Source organism: Lagopus leucura, unplaced genomic scaffold (genome assembly GCF_019238085.1).
Source record: "Lagopus leucura isolate 7727_CA_CO unplaced genomic scaffold, USGS_WTPT01 Super-Scaffold_100002, whole genome shotgun sequence".
NCBI lineage: Eukaryota > Metazoa > Chordata > Aves > Galliformes > Phasianidae > Lagopus > Lagopus leucura.
In genome coordinates, this window is record NW_024962263.1 from 12,083,255 (window position 1) to 12,105,728 (window position 22,474).

General features: G+C 36.9%; 1 protein-coding gene across 2 annotated transcripts in view; it reads right to left on the bottom strand.

Annotated features, from left to right (window-relative positions):
* Nucleotides 1–22,474, bottom strand: part of GMDS (GDP-mannose 4,6-dehydratase) — a 388,807-nt gene that overhangs the window by 308,039 nt on the left and 58,294 nt on the right. For both annotated transcript variants that reach the window (XM_042869259.1, XM_042869258.1), the window contains exon 4: nucleotides 20,882–20,991. In XM_042869259.1, the coding sequence (XP_042725193.1) occupies nucleotides 20,882–20,991 (110 nt within the window). The remainder of the gene's footprint in view (nucleotides 1–20,881; nucleotides 20,992–22,474) is intronic.

Sequence of the window (22,474 nt, forward strand, 5' to 3'; positions counted from 1 at the left end):
TCCCAAAATGAAGCCAACACAAAAAACAGATTGTGCTCAAAATAACACTACAATTCTGCAGTTTGGTAATGCAATATCATCCAATTTGTCTTTAGATTTAATAACAGTTCTCTTCCTCAAAGCTCCAGGCAATAATCTACTAAAAGACGAGTTGTTCTACTGCTTGTTTGAGAATAAGCATCTCATTACTAAATAAATCAGCATACTAACACAAGAAGAATATCCAGGGAGATTTCTAGATCCAGACTTTCAACACTGATCTGTCTTCCCAAAGATTTAATGAGCGAATTCTTCTGACGTCGCACCAGCTTTTCCACAGGTTAGGAAAATGGAAAATTGAGTTCATCATCCAGGTCGGCTGCTCCTCATGTAGGATTTGTACATCTACTCTCCTGTTGCTCTGTTGAATCCAGTTGTGAAAATATGAAGCTACCCATCCCAAACCTCATACTCTACTGCATACTCTCATCATAAAGCAATGATAATGTTAGCCGCAACAGCAGGCAGCACATTCTCAGAGAAATATTAGGGCTAGCTCCTAGATGGAATGAGAAATGTTGTCTAACACATTTTTACACTGGTGATTTTTGGAGCTCCAAATAGGAGGACAATAAATTTTGGTGGCAATGACACTACGAAATCAAAATAAATCTTGCTGAAAATCCATTTGTTCTTTATCAGATCTGTAGCGTGAACAGAAGCAGGGAAGCGCTGACACAGCTTCTACCTCTGTTACACCTCTCACACCCAGTTACCTCCTGAAAATCAAGTGAGCATCACATCACTCTGCAGATCAGAACCTTAGGCTCCTGTCACTTCCCTTAGCCAACGGTGAGGGAAGAGTTAAAACACCACACTTCTAATGGTTCAAGTACTAAGCTAAAAGTAGAAGGAGCCCTACTAAATTCCCTTTTGCTCTTATATATAGTCTCGATTATTTCACAACTGCTATCTGCACAACTCTAATGCAACTACATGAAATGTTTAAGACTAAGATTATGAAGTATTTTCAGGATATAGAAAGCAGGAAACAGCAACACATTATGTAATCCAATCATACTATTCTGCCATCATAAATATTTAGAAATTCCAGGGCTAAAGAAGCCCTTCATGCACAGTATCAGCATTCATCCCTTCAGGGTGCAGCATGCTGACTGCTTCTCCGTGGGGAGTTTTATCTTATTTCATTTTCATACTGCATTCCACATCTATGTCACCAACCAAATTGATTTCTTTTATCCTACAGAGGAGAAAGTTCAGTAGTTGCTATCAACTTTAAATGCATTTTGATGAAATTACCTAAGGCATCTAATATACCGACTGTTATTTAGCTATAAAAAAAAAAAAAATCAACAGGGTCACAAGAGGTCCAGAATACTGCATTATTACACATATGTAATACTTTAAAAATATTTTAATATCTATAAAAATTGCTTCATTTCCACAATAAAAAAGCCTTCCATTTATGAATTTGTATGTACAAAATGCTTTGTGCCTTTAAAAAGAGGCAGCATCACATAATTCAGAAGGTACTTCTTTCAGGAAAAATATTGTAACACTGACTATATTACAAAAACGTGTAATTACTATGAATACTAGCACAGTCTTCCTCTTCTGAACAGGCTGTCTTTCTAACTGGATATCATGATGAGCAAGTTGGGAAAACATCTTTTCTAATTTATAAAATAAAATTACCGAAGTAATAATGTTACTTTACAGTGTCTGTATCATCACTTATCAATAATACGTCAGATTTGAAGTAACAATTTATCTACAAGAAAAACTGAGTTAAATTGCAATAAACAAAGTTACAGAAGCTTCCCACATTCTAACAGTTCACTAGACCAAAGAGAAGACTAGAAGTGAAACAGTACCTCCTGATACATGCGAGATCAATGTCAAACAAAAGCGATGACCAAAGAAGCTTTAACAGTAGTGCTTTGTGGTCTTGATATGAATCAAAAATTAAAAACAAGAACCAGTTGCTCTTTCTCAAAGATGCAATAGAATTTAACAGCCCACAGTAAACATTTACTCTGAATTAGAGATTCTTGTAGCTAAAACCATTACTCTTACATGCCCATGCTTCTGATCCTGGTAGGAGTCACTACCATCTTGACCACCTGGATTAGAAATCACTATTTGTACACAGAACAATACAAACACTGACTGTCTAACAAAGCAACTAATGTCTTGCTTTCTATTAACAATACTAAATATTTCAGTTCTCCTACTGAGAAAGCAGGAAGAGGAGAAGGGAGAAAACATCCTTCTCCCACACAAGGGTCAGGCTCTGGCTACAGGCAGAAACATTAAGTGGAGTGCTGATTTACCTGCTGGATACATCAAACACTATACACACCTGCGACATAAATGGAAAAGTACTCTGTCATCTTTGTCAAAGTCAACATAGAAGAACAATTAAATTTTATTATTTTTTTTTTAATATCAGCCATCTCACTTAGCTTGGAGAATACAACTATTGAACATGCTAATAATACTGTCTAACAAAGTAAAAACAGCTATCATGTTGTAAAATCTAAGTTAGTTCCCCAGAACACAACATTTAAAAAAGCATTTATTTCTCCAGAGTATATAAACATAACTTATATAACAAAACATAACATATAAACATAAGTCACAAGGATACACAAGTATAAAATGGCCCATACACTTACTACTACTAAATGTCTGCAACCCGCTTTCAGATGGGGAGGCATATGCAACCACCAGACCAGGCTGTCCAGAACCACATCCAGCCTGCCCTTCAGGGATAGGGCATCCACAACCTCCTTGAGCAACCTGTCCCAGTGCTTCACCACCCTCTGGGTGAAAAAAATTCCTCCTAATATCTAACCTAAGTGTCCCGTCTTAATTTAAAGCCATTCCCCCTTGTCCTATCACTATCGACTACGTGTCACAGCTTTTTGCTTTGAAGGAGGCCAGAACTGAAAGCTCCACACTTTCTTTGATTCACGTAGAACACACAGGGTCCTTTCAAAATGCACACAGGATGCCACAGTGGCATCTTGCAAGAAAGGCAGTAACAAAGAGGAACTACAGTCCTTGCTGCATGAAACCTCAAAACTACTTTAGCAGCACAGTCCAAATACACTATCAACCTTCTTGATGCAGTTAAGCTCTGTTATTTCTTAATGTAGAAATAAAGCCATTTGTTTTAAGTGAACTAGGGCAAGAAATAGCAACATCTTAATTACAGCTGTTAGAATAAGCCTCAGAAGTGCATATCTCTGGAGGAAAGATTTGAAGAAGATAATTAAGCATTTCTATTAGTAGATAAGTGCTCTGGTTTTAAAGATTTTTGACATGAAAGCACTCCTGTTGTGGTAGTAAAGAAGTACTTTGGATCCACAGTCAGAGGGCAGAAAGGCAGTTTGGTATCCTCTCTCAGTAACCTTAAGTCACAGGTGAAGCACAATGGCAATCTGAAGGTAATGAATAAGCCCGAGAGCAAGTAAACAGTCTGCACCCAAAGTTTTTTTTTAGCTATACATATAGAATCATAGAACTGCTCAGGTTGGGAAAGACCTTAAAGATCATCGAGCCCAACCATGACCTAACCATACTACCTTAAGTTCAACAGCCCTCCGCTAAATCACATCCCTGTACCATATAAAAGAAAAAAAAAAAATACTATTCATGAACCATTCTGCTTTTTTTTTTTTTTTTAGTATAGAGCCAAAATAGCAGGACAGTATTACAATACGCAGGCACTGTTACAAATCACAGATGGACTGAAGCAACAGTAAGACGTATGCGAACACCAGTTCGATCACACAGAAATTTCTGTACGCTTGGGATCTCCTTCTTCAGGACAACACCTAAGGAATGTACAGAAAAGCAATTCCATGACCTCCTATAATGCTCACAATGTCAGTATATTTAGGTTTTTTCCCCTCAGTGACACCTGCAGTATCTAAACAACTCTGAAGTATTTGTAACACAGTCTCTTCCCTGTTTTCCCTCCTTACTCAAGCCTATACATCTAGAACTTCTTTGATTTCCTCGAGCAGGAGACTACACTAGCCAACAGTTTCCTTTATTTAAGTTTGACAAAAATGCCAATATTATTTAAAAATTGAGTTTTGTTCAGAAATCTAATTCTGTCATGCAGAGAACATTTTTCTTTCAGGAACAAATACCATACATAGCTTAGGATCTGACTCCTACTAAGTACTGTATTTGGCAATCGTAACCTTCTGAACTGATGTTGTGGCTACAGAGCTGTTGTGGGGTTCATGCTATGGAAAGTGAGGCTCATAGCTCCAGCAACTGGGATGAAAACTAGATATACCATTAGTAAACTAGACATTCTCAGGGTAGACTCAGTACAGAAAGGGAGACCTATCTCAGGATCTGTGTCCTCATAGCATAACTGTGTTTACTGTTGAGAATTATGCCAGCTTCAGCTTTCACACACTATGTGGTTGTGTAGTTATAATGAGCTGTAGGCACAAATCACTGTTACAGGGGGGTCCATGCCTGTAAAAACATGAAGCAGCAAAATGGTGTTGTTCACATTTTCCTGCTCTTTTTCCTTTTTTTTTTTTTTTTTTTTTTTTTTGGCATACAGGCTAGTATTTCTACTCTATTATCTCATTAGCACCTGCAGGCAACTCCGATGTCAAATGCTGAAGATACCTAAGCTGTAGAGGACAAAGGTTTGGGTTCAAAGAGACTGATACAAAGCATTAATCTCATGGATCTCCATTTACCTTGTTGGTAACAATTAGTGATCAGTCATACCAAGGAAGAGCTACAAGATGCTGATGTGCAGTTCTGCAAGAAACTACCATTCAAAAAGCACTGTTCCTGCACTGAGCCTTACTTTGCTTGCAAAGGCGTTAATTTCATTTATTTTTAATTATATGAAGCGAGGTCCAGACACTTTCTTGTACTCCTAAATTACAGAACATTTTCCCAGGAAAAGAGGCAACATAATGGCATATGTGCCACAAAGTTTGAGGGAAGGGAGTATGCAGAAAAATCATTTCCTCTGTCAAAGTGGAAACACGTGCCCACAGTAGGCAAGGTGATTTTATTTGCAAGTTTCACTGTGGTATTATCATACAGTTAAAAGTGAAGACAAACAGACGGCTTCCCGACTCCCCATACAAACACTACATTCCCCTTCCCACCCAAGTAAGGCAGACCCGCACAAAGTATACCCAGAAGCAACAGTAGGTTGTTACAGATCACTGAGCTTTTGGTATCTGCCTATATTGTATTTTTGCATCTTTTTATTGTTGCAGATAGTTGTATCCACTGCTTGTCCCCCCCCCCCCCAAGGATAAGATTTGGCCTATTTTTCAAGAGCTTGAAGATTAGGAAGCGGGAACAGATGGTTCTAGTCTAAGCCTTTTAAATCAGTTCCAAAGTGTAACATTTTCATATACTCCCCGTGCTTACCACCCATCTAACAAAAAAAAAAAAAAAGAAAAAAAAAGAAAAAGAAGAAAAAGAAAAAACTTAAAAAGTGACAGAAAAGGAGAAAAAAGATGAAAGACTAATTCATTCAGCCTGGCTTTTGTATTTTTAACTTGCACAGTTTTAACAGCAATGCAACACCTAATCTACCACACTTGCACTATTACCATTTAGCTCATGACAGGGCAAATACTTGAAATCTTCAGCACTATTAATACATAGAAAACAGCTTTGATGGCATTCCAAGTCATTCATCTGTGCCACACAATGCAACCAAATGCTACAGCAATGCAGTTGAACATGCATAAAGTGTAGTATTTAAGTAAAACACCTTAATAAACAGTTAACAGAGCATTTTCCTGCTCTCAGTGATTTCATGCATCTTTTGTATCACAGCTTCCCCCACAGTGCTATTAAAAAAAAACACAGGGAAATACACAAAAGTTGAGATAAAGCTTATCTAGTCAATAATCATAAAAACAACAGCGCAGACAGTACACTCTCCAAATTCCCTTGCCCGTTCTCACTTTAAACCCACCATTTTAAACATAATTGTAGTATGTTTCTAGGTTGAGAAATATACTAACTAGAATCTTGCAGGAAAACTTCCATTTTAGAAATATCCTTTAAATCAAACAATGACAAAAAATTTTAAAAACTGCCATTGTGTTTTCAATCACATTTCCTTATGCAAGGGTTTTTAAAACTAGTTCTAGATGTTACGTGAGAAAATGCACAAGTGTGCTAAAATGTGCTGATATTTTTGTTTAGGAAACCAAGTGTGGACAGGCCGCTATAGACTGTCAGAAAAAATATCTGTACCACCTAGATTTGCGCTTCCTGGTTACACTGACATACATATTTACATTTATGCCTGCAAATAATCAATTACCTCATTTTCAAAATGTACTACCCTGCATTTATGGCAAGCTTTTAACTGTAATTGTAAAAATGCAAGAAGACTTCATTCTCAATTTAACAAGTCTAGTTTCTGATTTTATGCAAACCCAATCAGGTGGCACAGATTGCTTTACATGGGCTAAAAGCTAAGGAAAGTAAAATGAAATTAGCATTGATTTACGTAGTTCAAAGAACGCACAATGAACTCAAATGCTGTACCAACAGCAGTCCAATTAGAGATAAAAATCACATTAGAAAGCTAAGTCTGAAGTGAGGTATCTAACAGTATATTACAGAAAGTAGACCAAAGGTGTTTGTGCATGTGCACTGCTCCTTTTAAAGCACATTCTATCATCATGATACCACAGACCAGAGAGATGTTATAAGCCAGAGCCCATTTGGAGCTTAAAAGACAGGTGAAGAAATAGCTTCTGTGCTGGCAGACTTGCAGCATGTTCTATATAACTGACAGAAGTTAAGACACAAATGAACCGAAGCAAATGCCTAGTGAAAGCCATGTTTTCACACATGCATTAACAGCTTGGGAATGTTCTTCTCAAACTCATAGGTACAGTGACTGTGAGCCACTTCAAAAAGTTAGAAAACTATTTGTACAGTTCTTATTCATAACAACATTTAATTACAATACGTAAAGGTTCCTCTTCAAACATTAAACACTCATCCTTCCTCACCCCACAAAAGCGCTTGTCTACTTTAAAAAAATCCAACCATAAATTAAAACTTAAGATACGTTTAAATTAAGGTTCAATTGCTTGCTTGCCTTAAAATATAATTATGCTTTCAATATACTGTCCGAGTGACCTTTGAAATCTTCAAATTACTTACACTCCACAGCATGAGAAAGCCACATGTTTTGCTTAGTTAACACATTAACATCTAACAGTAAATATGCATATGTAACATGCCATTAAGAAAGATACCCCTCCTATAATAATGTTAACACACGCTTACAGAAGCAAAGTCAAATTCATGCTTGCTGACAGAACAGATAACGTATTACAGACAATTCAGTTTTATTCAAGGGTCTCCATACATTAAACTTGCTTTTCCTTTCCAATCTCACCCACCCCCCATCTTTCTGTTTTAAAGCAAAGCGTTTTTGGATTAAAAAGTATTTCAACTACAATATGGAAACCACAGAATCAAGGGCAAAATTACCCTCTGCATGAGGACACGTTTTCACATTAGATAGAATAACGTGTATTTTCAGCCATTAAATTGCAAAACTATTACTGTTCTTAGATTACAAAATCTACACTGACACTATCATAAATTATTTATATTGATCAGTTGCATGTCATTATTGTGAAATTTTGCCTTCGACATGACTTGATACTAATCATCAGATTTCCAATTATTTATTTTAAGTTGAAGCACTGAAGAGAAAGTTCAAGTCATTTACTTTGATTTTTTTATACAGTATAAATAAAGAATGCCTTACACTAATATTTATAGGGGAATTCTAGTTCAGTACCCCAGTCACAAATCTAAGGCAACATATCACAAGTACTTACATAATTTAAACAAGATTAACAGTATGCAATTCTCAAAAAAATACCCTAAATTTTGGCCTTCAACTGACTCGAACAGCATTCCTAAATCTTACTCAGCACCCACTGTTTACAGTGAAAAACTTCCTGATGCATATTTCTCATCACAGTAAACTATATAATAAAAATATATGAACATTCTATCATGTATTAACCCATTGGAATTTCCAACATTCGTAACAATACTCTTAAAGATCTATATTATAAGAGAAAAAAAATTGCATAACACCTAGAAATCCTTACCCTTAAACAAGGTCAAAGAATCTGGGTGGGAAGAGAGAAGTAAAAAACCGCACAGCTGAAATACTCCCAAACACTGTATACTGAATTCCTTCTATTGACTTCACTAGCCTTTAGATCAGACCTAATAACAAGTCAATCAGTCCCATTTTCTTTCATTAGAATTATTGCAAACAGCCTCAGAAATGTCTAGCACACCACAGAAAACTGAAAGGTTTTGTTTTTTTTACATAATCTCTCATGTAGTACATTTGAAAATAATTCTCATTTATCAGCTATTTACATACCACGTTGTTTCAATTAAGTCATACCTTTTGAAATCAGCAGGAAGAATTATACACCATTTTATTTCAGATAAAACGGATGAGAACTGATACTATAATTAATGTTTATACATGGAAGAGATTACAGAATAGAAAGATCAGTATTATAAATAATTAGCAGCTTACATTATTCTCCACTCAGTTCAATTTTTAGCCATTTTCCCCCCAGTGGAATTGGCATTTTAGATAATGTGGTTTGAGTAAACTGATTCTTTCACTAGTTCCATGCACTCAGGTGTGCTGAATGTATGCAGTGTTTTCAGGAGCATTTTTTTCTTAGAGCTTTGCAATTAAATTTTACTGCCAAGCTAACTAAATACATAGGTTGCATAAATACGCCCTGTAATTAAAATATATCGTTTCTAGAGGATGTTCTTTGCCACAATGCAGTTTTAGAGAGAACTCAAAGGAAGAAAGTATTACAGCAACACAAAATTGGAAAAGCTCTGCAGAACTCATTTATTACATGCATACTGCATAGACAGAAAAGGCTTTCAAAAAAAATCAAGAATATTAAGCATATTAAAATCTTTAAAGTAGGGCTTCAAACTCTTAGCCTCCTTTAATTTGTTTTTATATCCTTGTTTGATGCTACTTTCCTTGTTCTGATGCTATGCCAGTGAAATTGCATCATCACAAAGCAACATTATGCAAGAACGTCTGGCTAAAATTAAAGTGTTATTTCTTAGCATCACAGTTATAGGAAAAATGCAGTTTAGGCATTCACAATGTAATTATTCAAACCAATACGTTCAGTAACACATAATGAAAAAATAAGGTAATGCAAAGCGAGCACAGATAGCTGCATAGCAAGAAAAACCACCAGAGCGCTCCTCCTCTTGCTCTAACTGCACTCTTTGGGATCTGAGACTATTGGCAAAGATGCTCGATTTCAGCCACATTTCAAAAAAGAAAAGAGTCAAAGAAAAGCCTACTAGAAGTTGAAGATTTCGACACACAATGGACAGAGCTGAATTAACAAGTACGTATATTTCTGAGCAATTTACTGTTACATAAGAGACACATAAACCTTCAGTGAAACTGCCTGTTTGGACAAAGAGTGAAGATTTTCTCCAGACACAAATGTTCCTAATACCCAGCTCTTCATTTCAGAGGGGAACAGATGCATTCCTGAGTAACGTTTTTCTGCCTGTTGAAGTGTAATACAGCAGCATCACAATAAAATTTAACTGCAGCAACGCTATTTAAACCAATTCAATTCCTGATTTGGATGGATTGTATGTAAGCACCCAATAGACACTGTTTACAGAGTAAACAATTATCTGATTAGCAGGAAATAAGCAGTTAAAGAGCAGTATTCTATACTTATTCCCTCAAGGACTTTGCCATGAACAGAAAAGTGCAGACAGTGGTAACTGATCCTGAACATCTCAGGACTGCAACTCACACTGTGCACGATATTTATTCAACATCACTATGTTAAAACAATATCTTATTCTTATTCACAATTCATTGAAACTCATGAAGCAAAAAAAGTCTGATTATATTTCTGGAACTCAAATTGTTTCACCTTCAATATCCAAAGGAAAAAAAAAAAAATCATGTCCACAGACTGCTGTAACAGTGGAATTAATCTCTGCTAATATAAATATGTTCTGTTATTACTGACCGCACCGAATTTCTTAATCATAGGTTCTATGATCTTAAGCATGTACATCTCCCTACAAGGATTATTTAACCAAAACACTGCATGCTTTAATCTCTATGCTGCTGTATGCTCTAAAAAAGCAAAAGCATTTTCACTGCAGAAAATACTGTATTTCTCATTTAGCATGCCCACAAAACATCCCAAACGGCATTAAGACACACAGTGCATTTCTTCTGCAGATGAAGGAAGTCGAGAGGATGAACAGACGTTTTTAAAACTGCATAAACCACAGTCAAGCTTACAAAGAACAAATGTAGAATTACTCAGCAAGAAGACTAGAAACATGCAAGTACACATACACCCCAGCAGTATTAATGATCCAACAGGGAAAAAAAACTGCTTTGTTATGCAAATGAACCCTTTCTAAAACTGAGAAAATTAAATGATGTCATTCAAGCCAATATCCTTACCTCAATGGAAAAGAGGTGAGAGACACCCTTCTCCCCCTTCATAAGCAAAACATCATTTAAATGTGTATGCTTAGGACTCTGCAGCACTTAACTCCAAGAAGAACTGCAGAAAGAACGTTGGAACTGCTTGTTTTAAGAAGTTAATGTTCGTTCTGCCAACCTAACTTATCTGAATAATCAATGCAATGCGCGCATTGTTGTGTATTCAGGCATTCCATAGAATTTTATTTATAATGTTTCAAGCAGCGACTTAGTAATTGGTTTCTAAATACATAAAAGCATGCTTTTTCTTCCAGAATGTATAAACGTGCAGCCACAGAAGCATGTGAAGAAGTACAGTAAGAATTGAGACACAACATACCAAATCAATTTGCATTGAATAAATGCATTGATGTTATAACTCACCAACAGACACATGCATTCTGTCAACTCGGCAGCAGCACTTCACTAGCATTCAAACAACAGATATGGCATATAATCTACATTTTCTTTAAAAAGCCCACTTTCACTCTAAAGAAAAAAAAAAAAGCACACACACACACACACACAGACCTGCTCCCACTGCTGCACCAACAGCAATTTAATGACAGCAAAAGAACTCCAGAAATCAGAGCTATTCTGTGAGTACTCTCCACAGTTTCACGAGCAATAGTGAAAAATCACCCACGCTCCTGTAAACATATTACCCTCTGATCGCAGTAGACTCACAACAGTTAGCTTTAGTTGAAATGTTTCAAAGAAAATCCACTGCTTGTCTTCAAACTTCTAAGAGAGAAATTAAGCTGTAGTTTGGCTTTCTTAGTACCCTAAGGTACCCATCCAAAAGGGTGAGAGGATCACTGAGACACAGGGTTTGAAGAAAAGGAAACATATGAGAAATAAGTTATCAATAGAAGCCTGCCAAATAGCAAGTTGTTACAAGAGCTTTCAGGAAATTTGGTTACATCTGCCTACAGAAAGTAAAATCCTAATGAGGTGCATCTGAAAAATAAGTGGTGAAGCTAGTGCTTATCCAGGAGGTAGCATTCAGAGCCATATGAGAAATAAGTTCTATGACTAAAATAGGACTTGATATTGACCGTTTCAACCTTGACATAATTTCTAGACTTCTCTAATCCCAATACAACATTCACTTGTAACAGGTTTCTCTTTCTACTCTGCTACAGTATCTTAAAATCCCAGGTGTTGAATAACACCAGAGCCAAAGCCTACAAACAAAGACAGAACTCCATCTTCATCTTGGGAAAGCCCTACTACAGAACTTTAGATGTAGATGAGTATACAAAAGCCTCTTAGATGCCTAGATGATTACATATTTTGCAGTCACTAAACATAAGCCCATCACTGTACTACCATTATTACTTTAGCACTTCTAAAGGCAGATCTGCACCTTGGTTCATTTTAACCGCAGATCTAATTTTGGGGATCAGGGCATTACAGACTGCTGCTCTTTCTTTACAAGAAAAAAAAAAAAAGAAAGCTGACACATGAGCAAGTCTTACCAAAAAATGCTTGCCTGACTGAGGACTGACATTTCCTTTCTCTAACTTGTTTAACTGAAAAATAGGCATTCTGGCCAATTCCTACAGTACCCCAAGGCAGCTGTATATTACTTTCAGTTGCAACTTGTGAATACTTTCTTTTACTTTCTGTCTCTTTATTTTGACGTGCATATTATGTTAGCTGATTTCAATCACGTTGCATGAGTGGGTGACATACCTTATAAGATTAAGTTTTGCCACCTGGAACTGCTCCAGAAATTCAGTACTTTCTAGCATCTCATACCCTTCTTCATCCTCTGTACACTTGCGTTATAAATAGTAGCTTTCTTTCCTATTTTATGACTAACTACAAGTTGTTCAAGGCTGTAGTTGATAGAAGTCAGCTTGAAGTGTCATTCCTCTTTCATTGCTATTACTCAATAGAGCTGCTCCATCGTACATGACACTCTGCTGCCATCTATTTGATGGAAAAAATACAACACCACAAATGCCACAAGTGTCTGCCTTCCCTTTCCATCTTTTTCTTCCCCTGCAGCACCTGTTAAAAGGAAAACTATCAAGGACTTTTCGATCACTTCTCCCTGTTCATCAGATTCAGAAGTCATTTCAGTAATCACTTTTGCACTTCAAAATTGCTACATTTGAAGTAGCGATGAGCTTATTAAAATAATTTAGTAAGCACTCTTTTCTAAAGGGAAACTAGTTTAATAACCTTCTTGCATTTATAGCTTCAAACCAGATACCAATTCTTATGTTTGTATTAAGACTTTCTTTAATTTTAATTATGCAGCTTAACAGAGCTAACTGAGAGCTGATTTTAACAACTCTCTACACCTATCAGGCCACAGCACTGAATGAACATGGGTTGTGCTGCAATCTCCTTTCACTACCCCAGATTTAAAATTCGGAGTCAGAAAGTCAAACTACAGAGTCTTAAAGAAGAAACCACACACAAAGCATGAGATGAAAGAGGTGGTAGTTTATCCATCATCAGGGTCACTAAGATAAACACCACTTCATTCATCACAGGGTTCAGCCTGCTTTGCATGCAACTGTGCAGCACAGGAACAACTTAAAAAGCATCCCTTACTCGCAAGACAATACAAGAGACACCTACAAAGAAACTGAAAAATAACAATCTTTAGCTGTTTAATTACTAAACCATATAGAAAAGCTTTGTTTGAGGGCTTAGACTGGTCTTCTCAGCATTTGATTAAATACTGAAATAATAAATAATGGCCCCCCTCATCCCCAGAATGGTTGCTTTCCTAATACACACAAGTATGTATGTAACATCTTATTGGTAGCAGTGTACTTACCCAGGAAACATTCCTTAAGAAAAGCAAAGGAAAAGATGAATAATGGAAAACTAGCAAGTTATTAAGAACACTGTAAACAATAGTTGTTAGAATATCTAAAAATGCATATAAAGTCTTGTGTTGCCTTTCATTGTTTTACTATGGACAGGCAGGGAGAAATTTGTTGTTGATAAAATGGGATAGTTAAGGAGAAAATGGGAGAGGCAGAATGGGACAGCAGAGGCAATGCTCACATAACTGCTGCTGCATACAATCATTTGTGGAGTAAACACAGACCCATAAACACAACGCCTTAATATTCTCACTGGAACCAACATAAGCAGCACTTGCTTTGGGAAGCAATTTGTTAATGTTTGTATTAGCTAATAACTAATACGTACTAGTAACACTGCTATTTCATTGTTCTTTGTTTGTATTCACACCCATAATACAGTTATTTAGCTATTAAAGTTAACCTGTTTAACAAAATTAATAGCTGCACTAAGTTAGAAAACATTTTGGTTTAGAGTGCAGTCTGCCAGTAACAGGCCACAATTACAAAGAGTGGTAAAGTACCATAAATATTTAGTGGGTCAAATGAACTAACATACCAAATGGCAATTGCTAGCTATTACTTGAATTGCTTTTCTTAATTCATTTGAACAGGTAAATTATTGTGTATTTCTTAATATAAGTGTAAAACTATGTAAAATCTGACTGTGTACAGGAAGTTCAATTGCTTAGGGTTTGTAAACTACACGCAGAACATTACATAAGCATTAGCAAGAAGCACTCAGGGGGCTTATTCTGCCCTCTGGTGCACTACAGCTTCTTCCCACAAGGACAGAGCATCTTGGACAAAACACAGAAAGGCACCGAATAATTCCAACCACCTGAAGTTAGTAGCTAAAGGGTACACTGAGCTACACTAGGACTGTTCAGCACTTCATAGGATCACATCCTGGGCATGACAGGAAAAGGACAGGTACCCAAGCACACATTACTACAGGCACAAGCAGAGATCCACTGCAAAGCAGAGTTATCTTGGAGCAGAAGGCCCTATCATTATAGTTTTATTATAGCAGGAATCAGCATTGGAACCTCACTTTCTGGCCAATAAAACAAACTGCCATACATGCTAAATTGGAAGTAATTGGATATCATCTCGAGACAGTAAAATGTTCTATAAAACATAACTACATAAATCTTCAACTCCATAAAATTACAGTACTTGAGGCTTATATTTGCCTATGAATGAGTACAAAAGTATGCTAATATTCTTCCCAACTAGCTAGACCAGATCCTGTTACACTGAACACCCAAATTCCTTTTTTTATAAGAAGGAATCCTTAGTTTTCCAAGCGGCCATGAGCTTTTGTGACCTTCACAGCACAACCTATGCAACTGTATAGCAGTAAGGACCATAAGGTACAGCATATAAAACATTTATTATACAAGCTGTAATGCACAATTTAAGCTTTGTTACTAATTCAATATTGAAGAAAATTTGCCATTAATTCTTTGAATTATCTATTTCACATAGGTGAAACTGTATGAAATAAAAATTTGGACAGGAATAAGCATTTAAGGACTGGAACCAATCTGGTTAAGTTTACAGATCACACATAAGCACTTAAATAGCACTGTTCAGATTGCTATTTACATGTGATAAAAATCCACCTTACACAAACTACTAGGGAACATTTCTGTTTAACTACAGTGCTAACACACATCTCTATCAAAGAAAAACTGTTTTCAAAACCATGCTACCAAATAGGCAATATTAGTAATTACTACAAGTTAATTTACTACAATTACTGAAATGGTTAAAAGCTAAGCCAAACCAAATTTAAGGACTTCCAAAATAAGAGTCATGGCAGAGAGTTGTACTATATGGAGGGCTGGTTCCAGACCCTGAAAGCATCACAGAACTCAATCAAGGGCTTTAGTTCTCAGTTTTGACTAACATCTGGATTAAGGTATTTAAGTTTATGCCTTCACTTTCCTCAAAGCTAAGTACTCACTTGACACATAGAGTGGAAGTAGCTTCCTTTGTGAGATGGCCTCAGGGCAATCACTCTACACTAACCTGACTTTCTCAAATTGTTTTCAATAATGCTAGCTTCACAAATTGAAAGTGGACTGTCCCTACAATGTCACTAACAAAAGAGACTCAACAATATTTCAAAATACTTGATACACCTATGTCCTAAACAGAAGGATGCTAGACTCCAGGCTGTGTCCCACACACTGCTTTTCTTGGAGTTGCACAGCATTACCTTCACCTAGCAGTTGTTCTAAAGCAGCAATACAGCTGCAGGAAAGTACAACCCATAAAAACGCTGAGAAATGTGAAATCCTTTCTCCCATAAGGTTTTCACTCCTTAGGTCAGGAGCAGCCCAGGGATGCAAGCAGGCTTTGTATATAGTAGCAAATAAGACTTTCTCCAGTTAACCAGAAGAAATCTCATTCATAGGATCTGATCCTCATGGGGAACCTTTCACTGCCTTCCATTTTATCACAGAGATATCTGCTATAGAAACAACAAAGCAGGGCACGAGTAATCCAGGTTTATGGAGTGCATGGATGGTGTGACACAGGTGACCAAATAGACTAGAAGGAAAAAAGCTATAACGATCTGATTATTAGAGACATGGAAGAAGTGTTCAGAGCAGCCTTAGTTGCAGTGCCCATAGGATAATGAGAGGCATGAGCATGACAAAAAGCAGGATCGCAACCAAAGATTTCAATAGAGAGAGCAGACTTGGACTGTCTAGGGATCTGCTTAGTAGGGTACCAGTGAAATCAGACCTTAAGAGAACAGGGGTCCACAAGAGCTGGCTGATATTCAAAAATCTCCTCTATGCTCAAAAAGGACTCATCTTGAGAAGTATGAGATCATACATAGGTGGCAAGAGGCTCACATGATAAATAGTGAGATCCTGACTAAAGCATAAAAAGCAAACACATAAGAATTGGAAACAGGTACAAGTGACCCAGAGGGAATATAGAGGCATTACTCAAATACATAGGTACGGGGGTAAGCAAAGCAAAGCACATTTTTTGAATCAGTAAGATGACTTTCTACATCAGCATCAAAAAATTAAAAAAAAAATTAAACATTTTTTAAAAAATTTAAAAAGATGACCAGAGAAGATGTGAGCCTGCTACTTAACAGGGCAGACTTCGTGACAAAAGTCATCTTATGGCTGAGGTATTCCGTGTCCTATTCACCTGCCTATACTGATAAAAGCTGATATTAAGGAATCACAGGCCCTGAGACACATGGAAGGTCTAGAGCAATCAAAGCTTACCTCTGGTACAGGAAGATACAGGGATGGGATTATTTAAACAAAATGGGTACACACAAGTTCTTGGGAACTGACAACTTGGAAATGATTTTCAAACATATGAAAGACAAGAAGACGATCAGAAGTTAGATTTATGAAGACAAAATCATGCCTGACTAATCTCATAGCCCTCTGTGAGATTATTATGTCTGTGGATGATGGAAGATCGAGCTAGTTAAATGTACAGGGAGGTGGACTGACAGCAGGCTGAAGAGCCAGGTTCAGTGGTGTGGCCAAAGGCAGAAAGTCCACTTGGAGGACAGTCACCAGCTGAATACTCCAGAAATCAATATTCAGGCAAATACTGATCAACGTCTTTACTCGTGACCTTGATAATGGAACAGACCACATCCTCAGTAAGTCTACAAAGAACACAAAACTGGGAGGAATGGTTGATAATGCCAGAAGGTAAATCCCTTCAGAAGATCTCAGCAGGCTGGAACAATGAGTAGACGGGATCTTCATGAAATTCAAATAATACAAGCTACAGAACTTCAGGCTTCTGCAGAGGTCCACACAAGCACGGATTTTACATAAGTTTGGAATTTCCCTCCCTGGGTTCTGAAGACCTAGTTGCTTTTTGTCTCTTTTTTTGCTTAAATTCTTCCTGCTGCCACTCATCTTCCATGCAACATCAAGAGAATCGCATTAATAGGTATGGGGTTGAAATCTAATGGTATGATGTTTGGTTCACAACAACTATGAGTCAGCATTTGATGCAAGTAAATGAATTGGAAATTCACAAGTTCTTTACCTTTGCCAGCCTATATCATCTGTGTGGTGAAAGAAGATACTAAAAGGCCTCTTTGTAAGAGAAGACAAATATATAAGGAAAAAAAAGAGGGCCTAGAGATAAAGCTGACTACAACAATTAAGTGTAAAGGGACTTTTATTCAAGTGAGGGATTAGAAGTCCCCTGGATTCTTAAATCTCACCTGTAAGAAGCAAATTCTACCATGGTTAGTTGAAATTCTGCAGACACCAGTACATGCAAGGAATAAATAGAAAGTAAACTAATGAAAAAGAAGCTGCACACATTTTGTCAGGTAAAAAACACAGCATATACCGACTTTTTAAACATAGTTACATACAGGTAAGACCTTACCTTTCAATATCACATAGAAATCAACTCATTTTCATGCACCATAAAACATACTTGCTACAAAATTTTTGGCACCAAATGTTAACAATAAGAAGGGAAAATCTAGGATGTTAATCCCCCAGACTTCACACAATTTAAAGTAAACAGAATAGTTGTGGTTATCTGCACATCCATCATATCCATCTATGGGTGCATCTACTGAAACTCCATGCAAAAAGGAAAATAGAGTCAGAGCAGTATTTCAGTAATTGATTTCTAAGGCATTCAACTGAGAGGGGTACAAGTAGAGTTTTGCTACGAACTTTAAGTCATCTGCACACTACCTATACACAATTTGTTGTTATTTAGAATCAATATACTGACAATTTCTCCCATTAAACTTACACAAAAACAAGCCATGAGCTACACAGTGTATCCTCAAAGCACTGAGAGCCAGAGCAGGAAGACACAAAGACTGGACAGAGAACAAGAGGCTGAAGTAGCTCTGAAGTGAATGTGCCACTGTTTTCCCAACACACAAGTTACAGTATGGGTAGCTAATCCCTATTTCTCCTCAAAACAGACAGGAATGCATACTGGATAATTTGTTCCTACTGATGATATCATTTTGTTAAGTTTACTGTTTTTAATGACTAAGTTTCAGCCTTCTCTCACTTTCTCCCATGTAGAAGACTAGAACAGCCTCCCAGTGACCTATTTTATGAGTCATAATCTTCACTATTTATGATTCAGAAAAAAGTCTTCTCTGACAGTATTTCCCAGACTACCGTGGGCTCATTCCAAGAACCAATTTCATCTTCATTGGTTTCCTGTAGGAAACCAGACCAACTTCCTATTATTTTGTTTTCCTTCATTTCAGCATGGCTCACATAAAACTAACTGGAAGCGAGAGCAATTTAAAAAAAAAAACTTTATTCTACATAAACACATGCCAACATAAACAGCACCAAAAAATACTGAAGACGTCACTGGTTCTAAGTGACCAGAATGTGAAGTAAGCTAAGATTAGTAGTCTTTTTTTCTTCCTTCTCTAAACATGTTGCACACAGGCAAAAGTGGTTCATTTACATCAGCAAAGTATAATGGCAAGAAATGTTAAGTCCTCTGGGAAAGTCCTTCACTCTTAACAAGCAGCCAAGTTCTAACCCCTCTCTTCTAATCCTGGGAATTGTTTTCAAATGGTGAATGCTGTTGGACTGTCTAGAAACATGCAAATGTGGCACTTAGGGACATGGTTTACTGGACACAGTGGTGATGGGTTGACAGTTGGACTTGACAATCTTAAAGGTCTTTTCCAACTTCATAAAATCTATGATTTTTAATACATATTTTAAGTCCTATCAAAAGCCTAGTGAAGTCCACAGTCATTTTAATTAGGCCAGGGGTACTTTGATTATTTCCCCATATTTCCCCAAGCTGCAACAACAGAACTATTATTGGAGATAATTACGAAGCACAATAAGCAAGCACCTCCTCCTTAAAGATGTCCCCAACAAGGCTTCACCTAAGTACAGTAGGGCTTCTTAGCATTGCTTAAGCATTGGTCTGCTGCATTCATGCTAGCTTATGAGATAGCTTCTTCAGGTCTCCCTCACTGTGCTCCATGGCACTTTAGAGTTCCAAAAGCTAAGAGTCAGCATCAGATCTGCATAGGCTCGCTGCATGAACTTTGTTCAATACCTAAGGAATCAACTTTCCCAGAGCCCATGTCAGTATTATCTAAGAATCTACTGCAGCCTCACTACCACCATCATCCCTTCACTACCTCTCAGAGCTGTGATTTAAGCTGCCAGTAAATGCAATAAGCACATGGAGATAGCATAGTTCTAGACCCATTCCCTAGGGGACACAAGCCAATTCCATGGAGGTTGTTAACTGCTGAAATGGTTTAAGACATGAAGCACTGAAACATCTGAACTTGGTCTGCAAATACCTGGAACGATTTGCCATTCAATTCTACAAAGCAGCAGCTAAAATGCCTTCTGAACCAGAGCTGCCCTTAGAACCATGTTAGACTTGTTCTTACAGTGCTGTACCCAATCTAAAAACCCTAACCGGACTCACACATAGCATAGAGCAAACTGCCAACTCAATCACACAAGCAATTCAAAGATTATTCCCATTTCATCTTTATATTCTCCTGTCTGCCTTATCAATAGCTGGAGTCTTTCATCATGATTTCCTCATAGAACTTTGCACTGATAGGAGCAACAGATGGCTTTCTATAGGAAAGCTGATTTATAAAACCAAACTGGTTTTCATTAAACTTAAATGCTCCCTCAATTCTAACCTCAAGAGAAGCTAGGGAATATTACTGCTGAGGAACACTTTCACATTGCACACACTAAGGAAAGGGCATAAGGCTAACAGTTTACTTGGCCACCAGTTTTTGTTTGTAATCATGGCAGGGAGTATAAATGAGATTTTGGCAAGTAAACAAAGTTCACCTGCCAGTGAATTGAGCTGAACATAAAACAATACAGCTTAACATACATATGTATAACACAAATTAAAGTTATCTGTTCTATTAAACATGCTCCAATATAACACAGCAATTTTTTGCCAAGGTGAAGTCTTTGCAGTTTCAGTTTCTTTAACTTGATTTTCTAACAAAAAAATTAGTAAAGCCATAACCTGTAGCAAAGCCATTTTCTCTATTTAAAGGTCAGACAAAAATACCATCTACATGAAAATCAGTATAAGCAAAGCCTTTCACAAACTTTAATGCAAACGTGTTTATAATTGATGTCTGATGTAACAGTGTACAATTTCTCCACAGGTTTGATCTCCAGTATGCTGCACAGAGAAAGTTATTGCAAACAGTAGAAAAAAATTGATTTCTCAACCTAGAGATCTTGTTGATAATGAAAATTTAAGCTCACCAATTTCCAGTATCTGCTCATGTAGTCAGTCTCCAAACTCATGCCATAACTCAGCACCACAGCAAGTACAATTATTTAGTATTTACCAAAGGCAGAACTTATTAAAACGGTTATATATGTGGCAAGTTAAACAAAAAATATACTGATACATCTCCATCAACACTCACTCATTGTTCTCAGCTCACCTTGACGTGGCTCTGAGCTCCCAGGTTGTATATCTCATTGGGTTTGACTTCATTAATGATCTTCACCAGACAGGTGCTGTCCGTGAGGTCACCATAGTGCAGCTTCATGTCTTCAGAGTTTAAGAACATACAGTTAATACACTTTAATACCAATACAGCATTCTTCATCCAGATTCTATCCCAGGCTTAAAGTTCAAAAACAGTAATTGGAAAAAATGGAGAACACTGGCTAAGTAAGACATTGCTTGTTTTTAACTCTTTACTCACAATATACATTTCTCTACAATAATAAACACTATTTTAGATTCTTTTTAATAATGTGACGTACCTAGCAACCTTTTTTGGCATTTCCTCAATAACTTACAATTTGTTAAGCCAAGTTACATATATTTGACCACTGCCACATACTGAATTTCAGCCATAAGCCACCCAAAAGAGTATTATTTTAGTTCAGGCTTCCAATCTTTCTATTGCAGGCATTTTTAATAACTTAGGCATACATGTAAAATAACGTTGTTACACGTTACTATGTTTATAAATAAGCATACATATAAAAACATAACTAGCAATAAAACATGTTTCATGATACTACACATCTCAGACACAGAAATATAAGTCATGCATGTTATCTTTTCCTGATTTAATTATTTCTAATTTGCATGTAAAAAGGCAGGCAAGAACAAGAGTCCAGTTTCTGTCAAAATACAGCAGGCTGGAATGGCTTATGGACTTATCATAGGTTTCAGACTCTCACCTGTTAAGACCTTATTGAAAAGATAAGTTCACTCTAATAAAACATCTTATTTTTAAGAACACCACACTGCTAACCACATCTATTAAAAATGTTACAAATGTTAATGGAACAGCTGTCACATTTAGAATCACAGAATCACCAAGGTTGGAAAAGACCTCTAATACCATCCAGTCCAACTGCTTACCTATCACCAGTATTTCCCATTTAGATGCCATATTTACATCAATTTTCATTTGATAACGTTACTGCCCTTAGTACATTGATGTTTACACTGCTCCAAGATAAAAAAAAAAAAACAAACCCTTATTCAACACAGTTTAGCTGCCTTCTCATTTGACAATAATCACTCTTCTGGAAGATGCATCATTCACAGATTGAAAGGAGAAGACAATTCCCAAACTAAAATGCAAGGTTTATCACAAGAAACCACAATTTTTAAAACACTGTTCAGATGTGCAAGTTGTGTTTATGAAATTCGGTACATGAAACAAGTTCTGATCACAGACCACAGTGTGCAAAAGATCCCAAACATTTGTACAACCAAAATATTTGGATATTGTTGCTAAACTACAATCCCCAAAATCATCAGCCTCCAGACCACCTTATGAACAGCTGCATTTTTCTTGCCACACTAACAGAGATAACTAGCAAGCACCGCTCCACCATTTTCTCTGATAGTGGTTGCTACTTTCTTCAGGACAACACATAGGTGTTGGCAGAGCAGGGAAGAACTGAAATGCACTGCCCTTTCTGCACCAGAAAAAGTTTCTCCTAGGTCACCTGGCATGTCTTCCTCTTCTTACTTCATCTGGAAGTTAAATGAAGCCTCCCTGACTGCC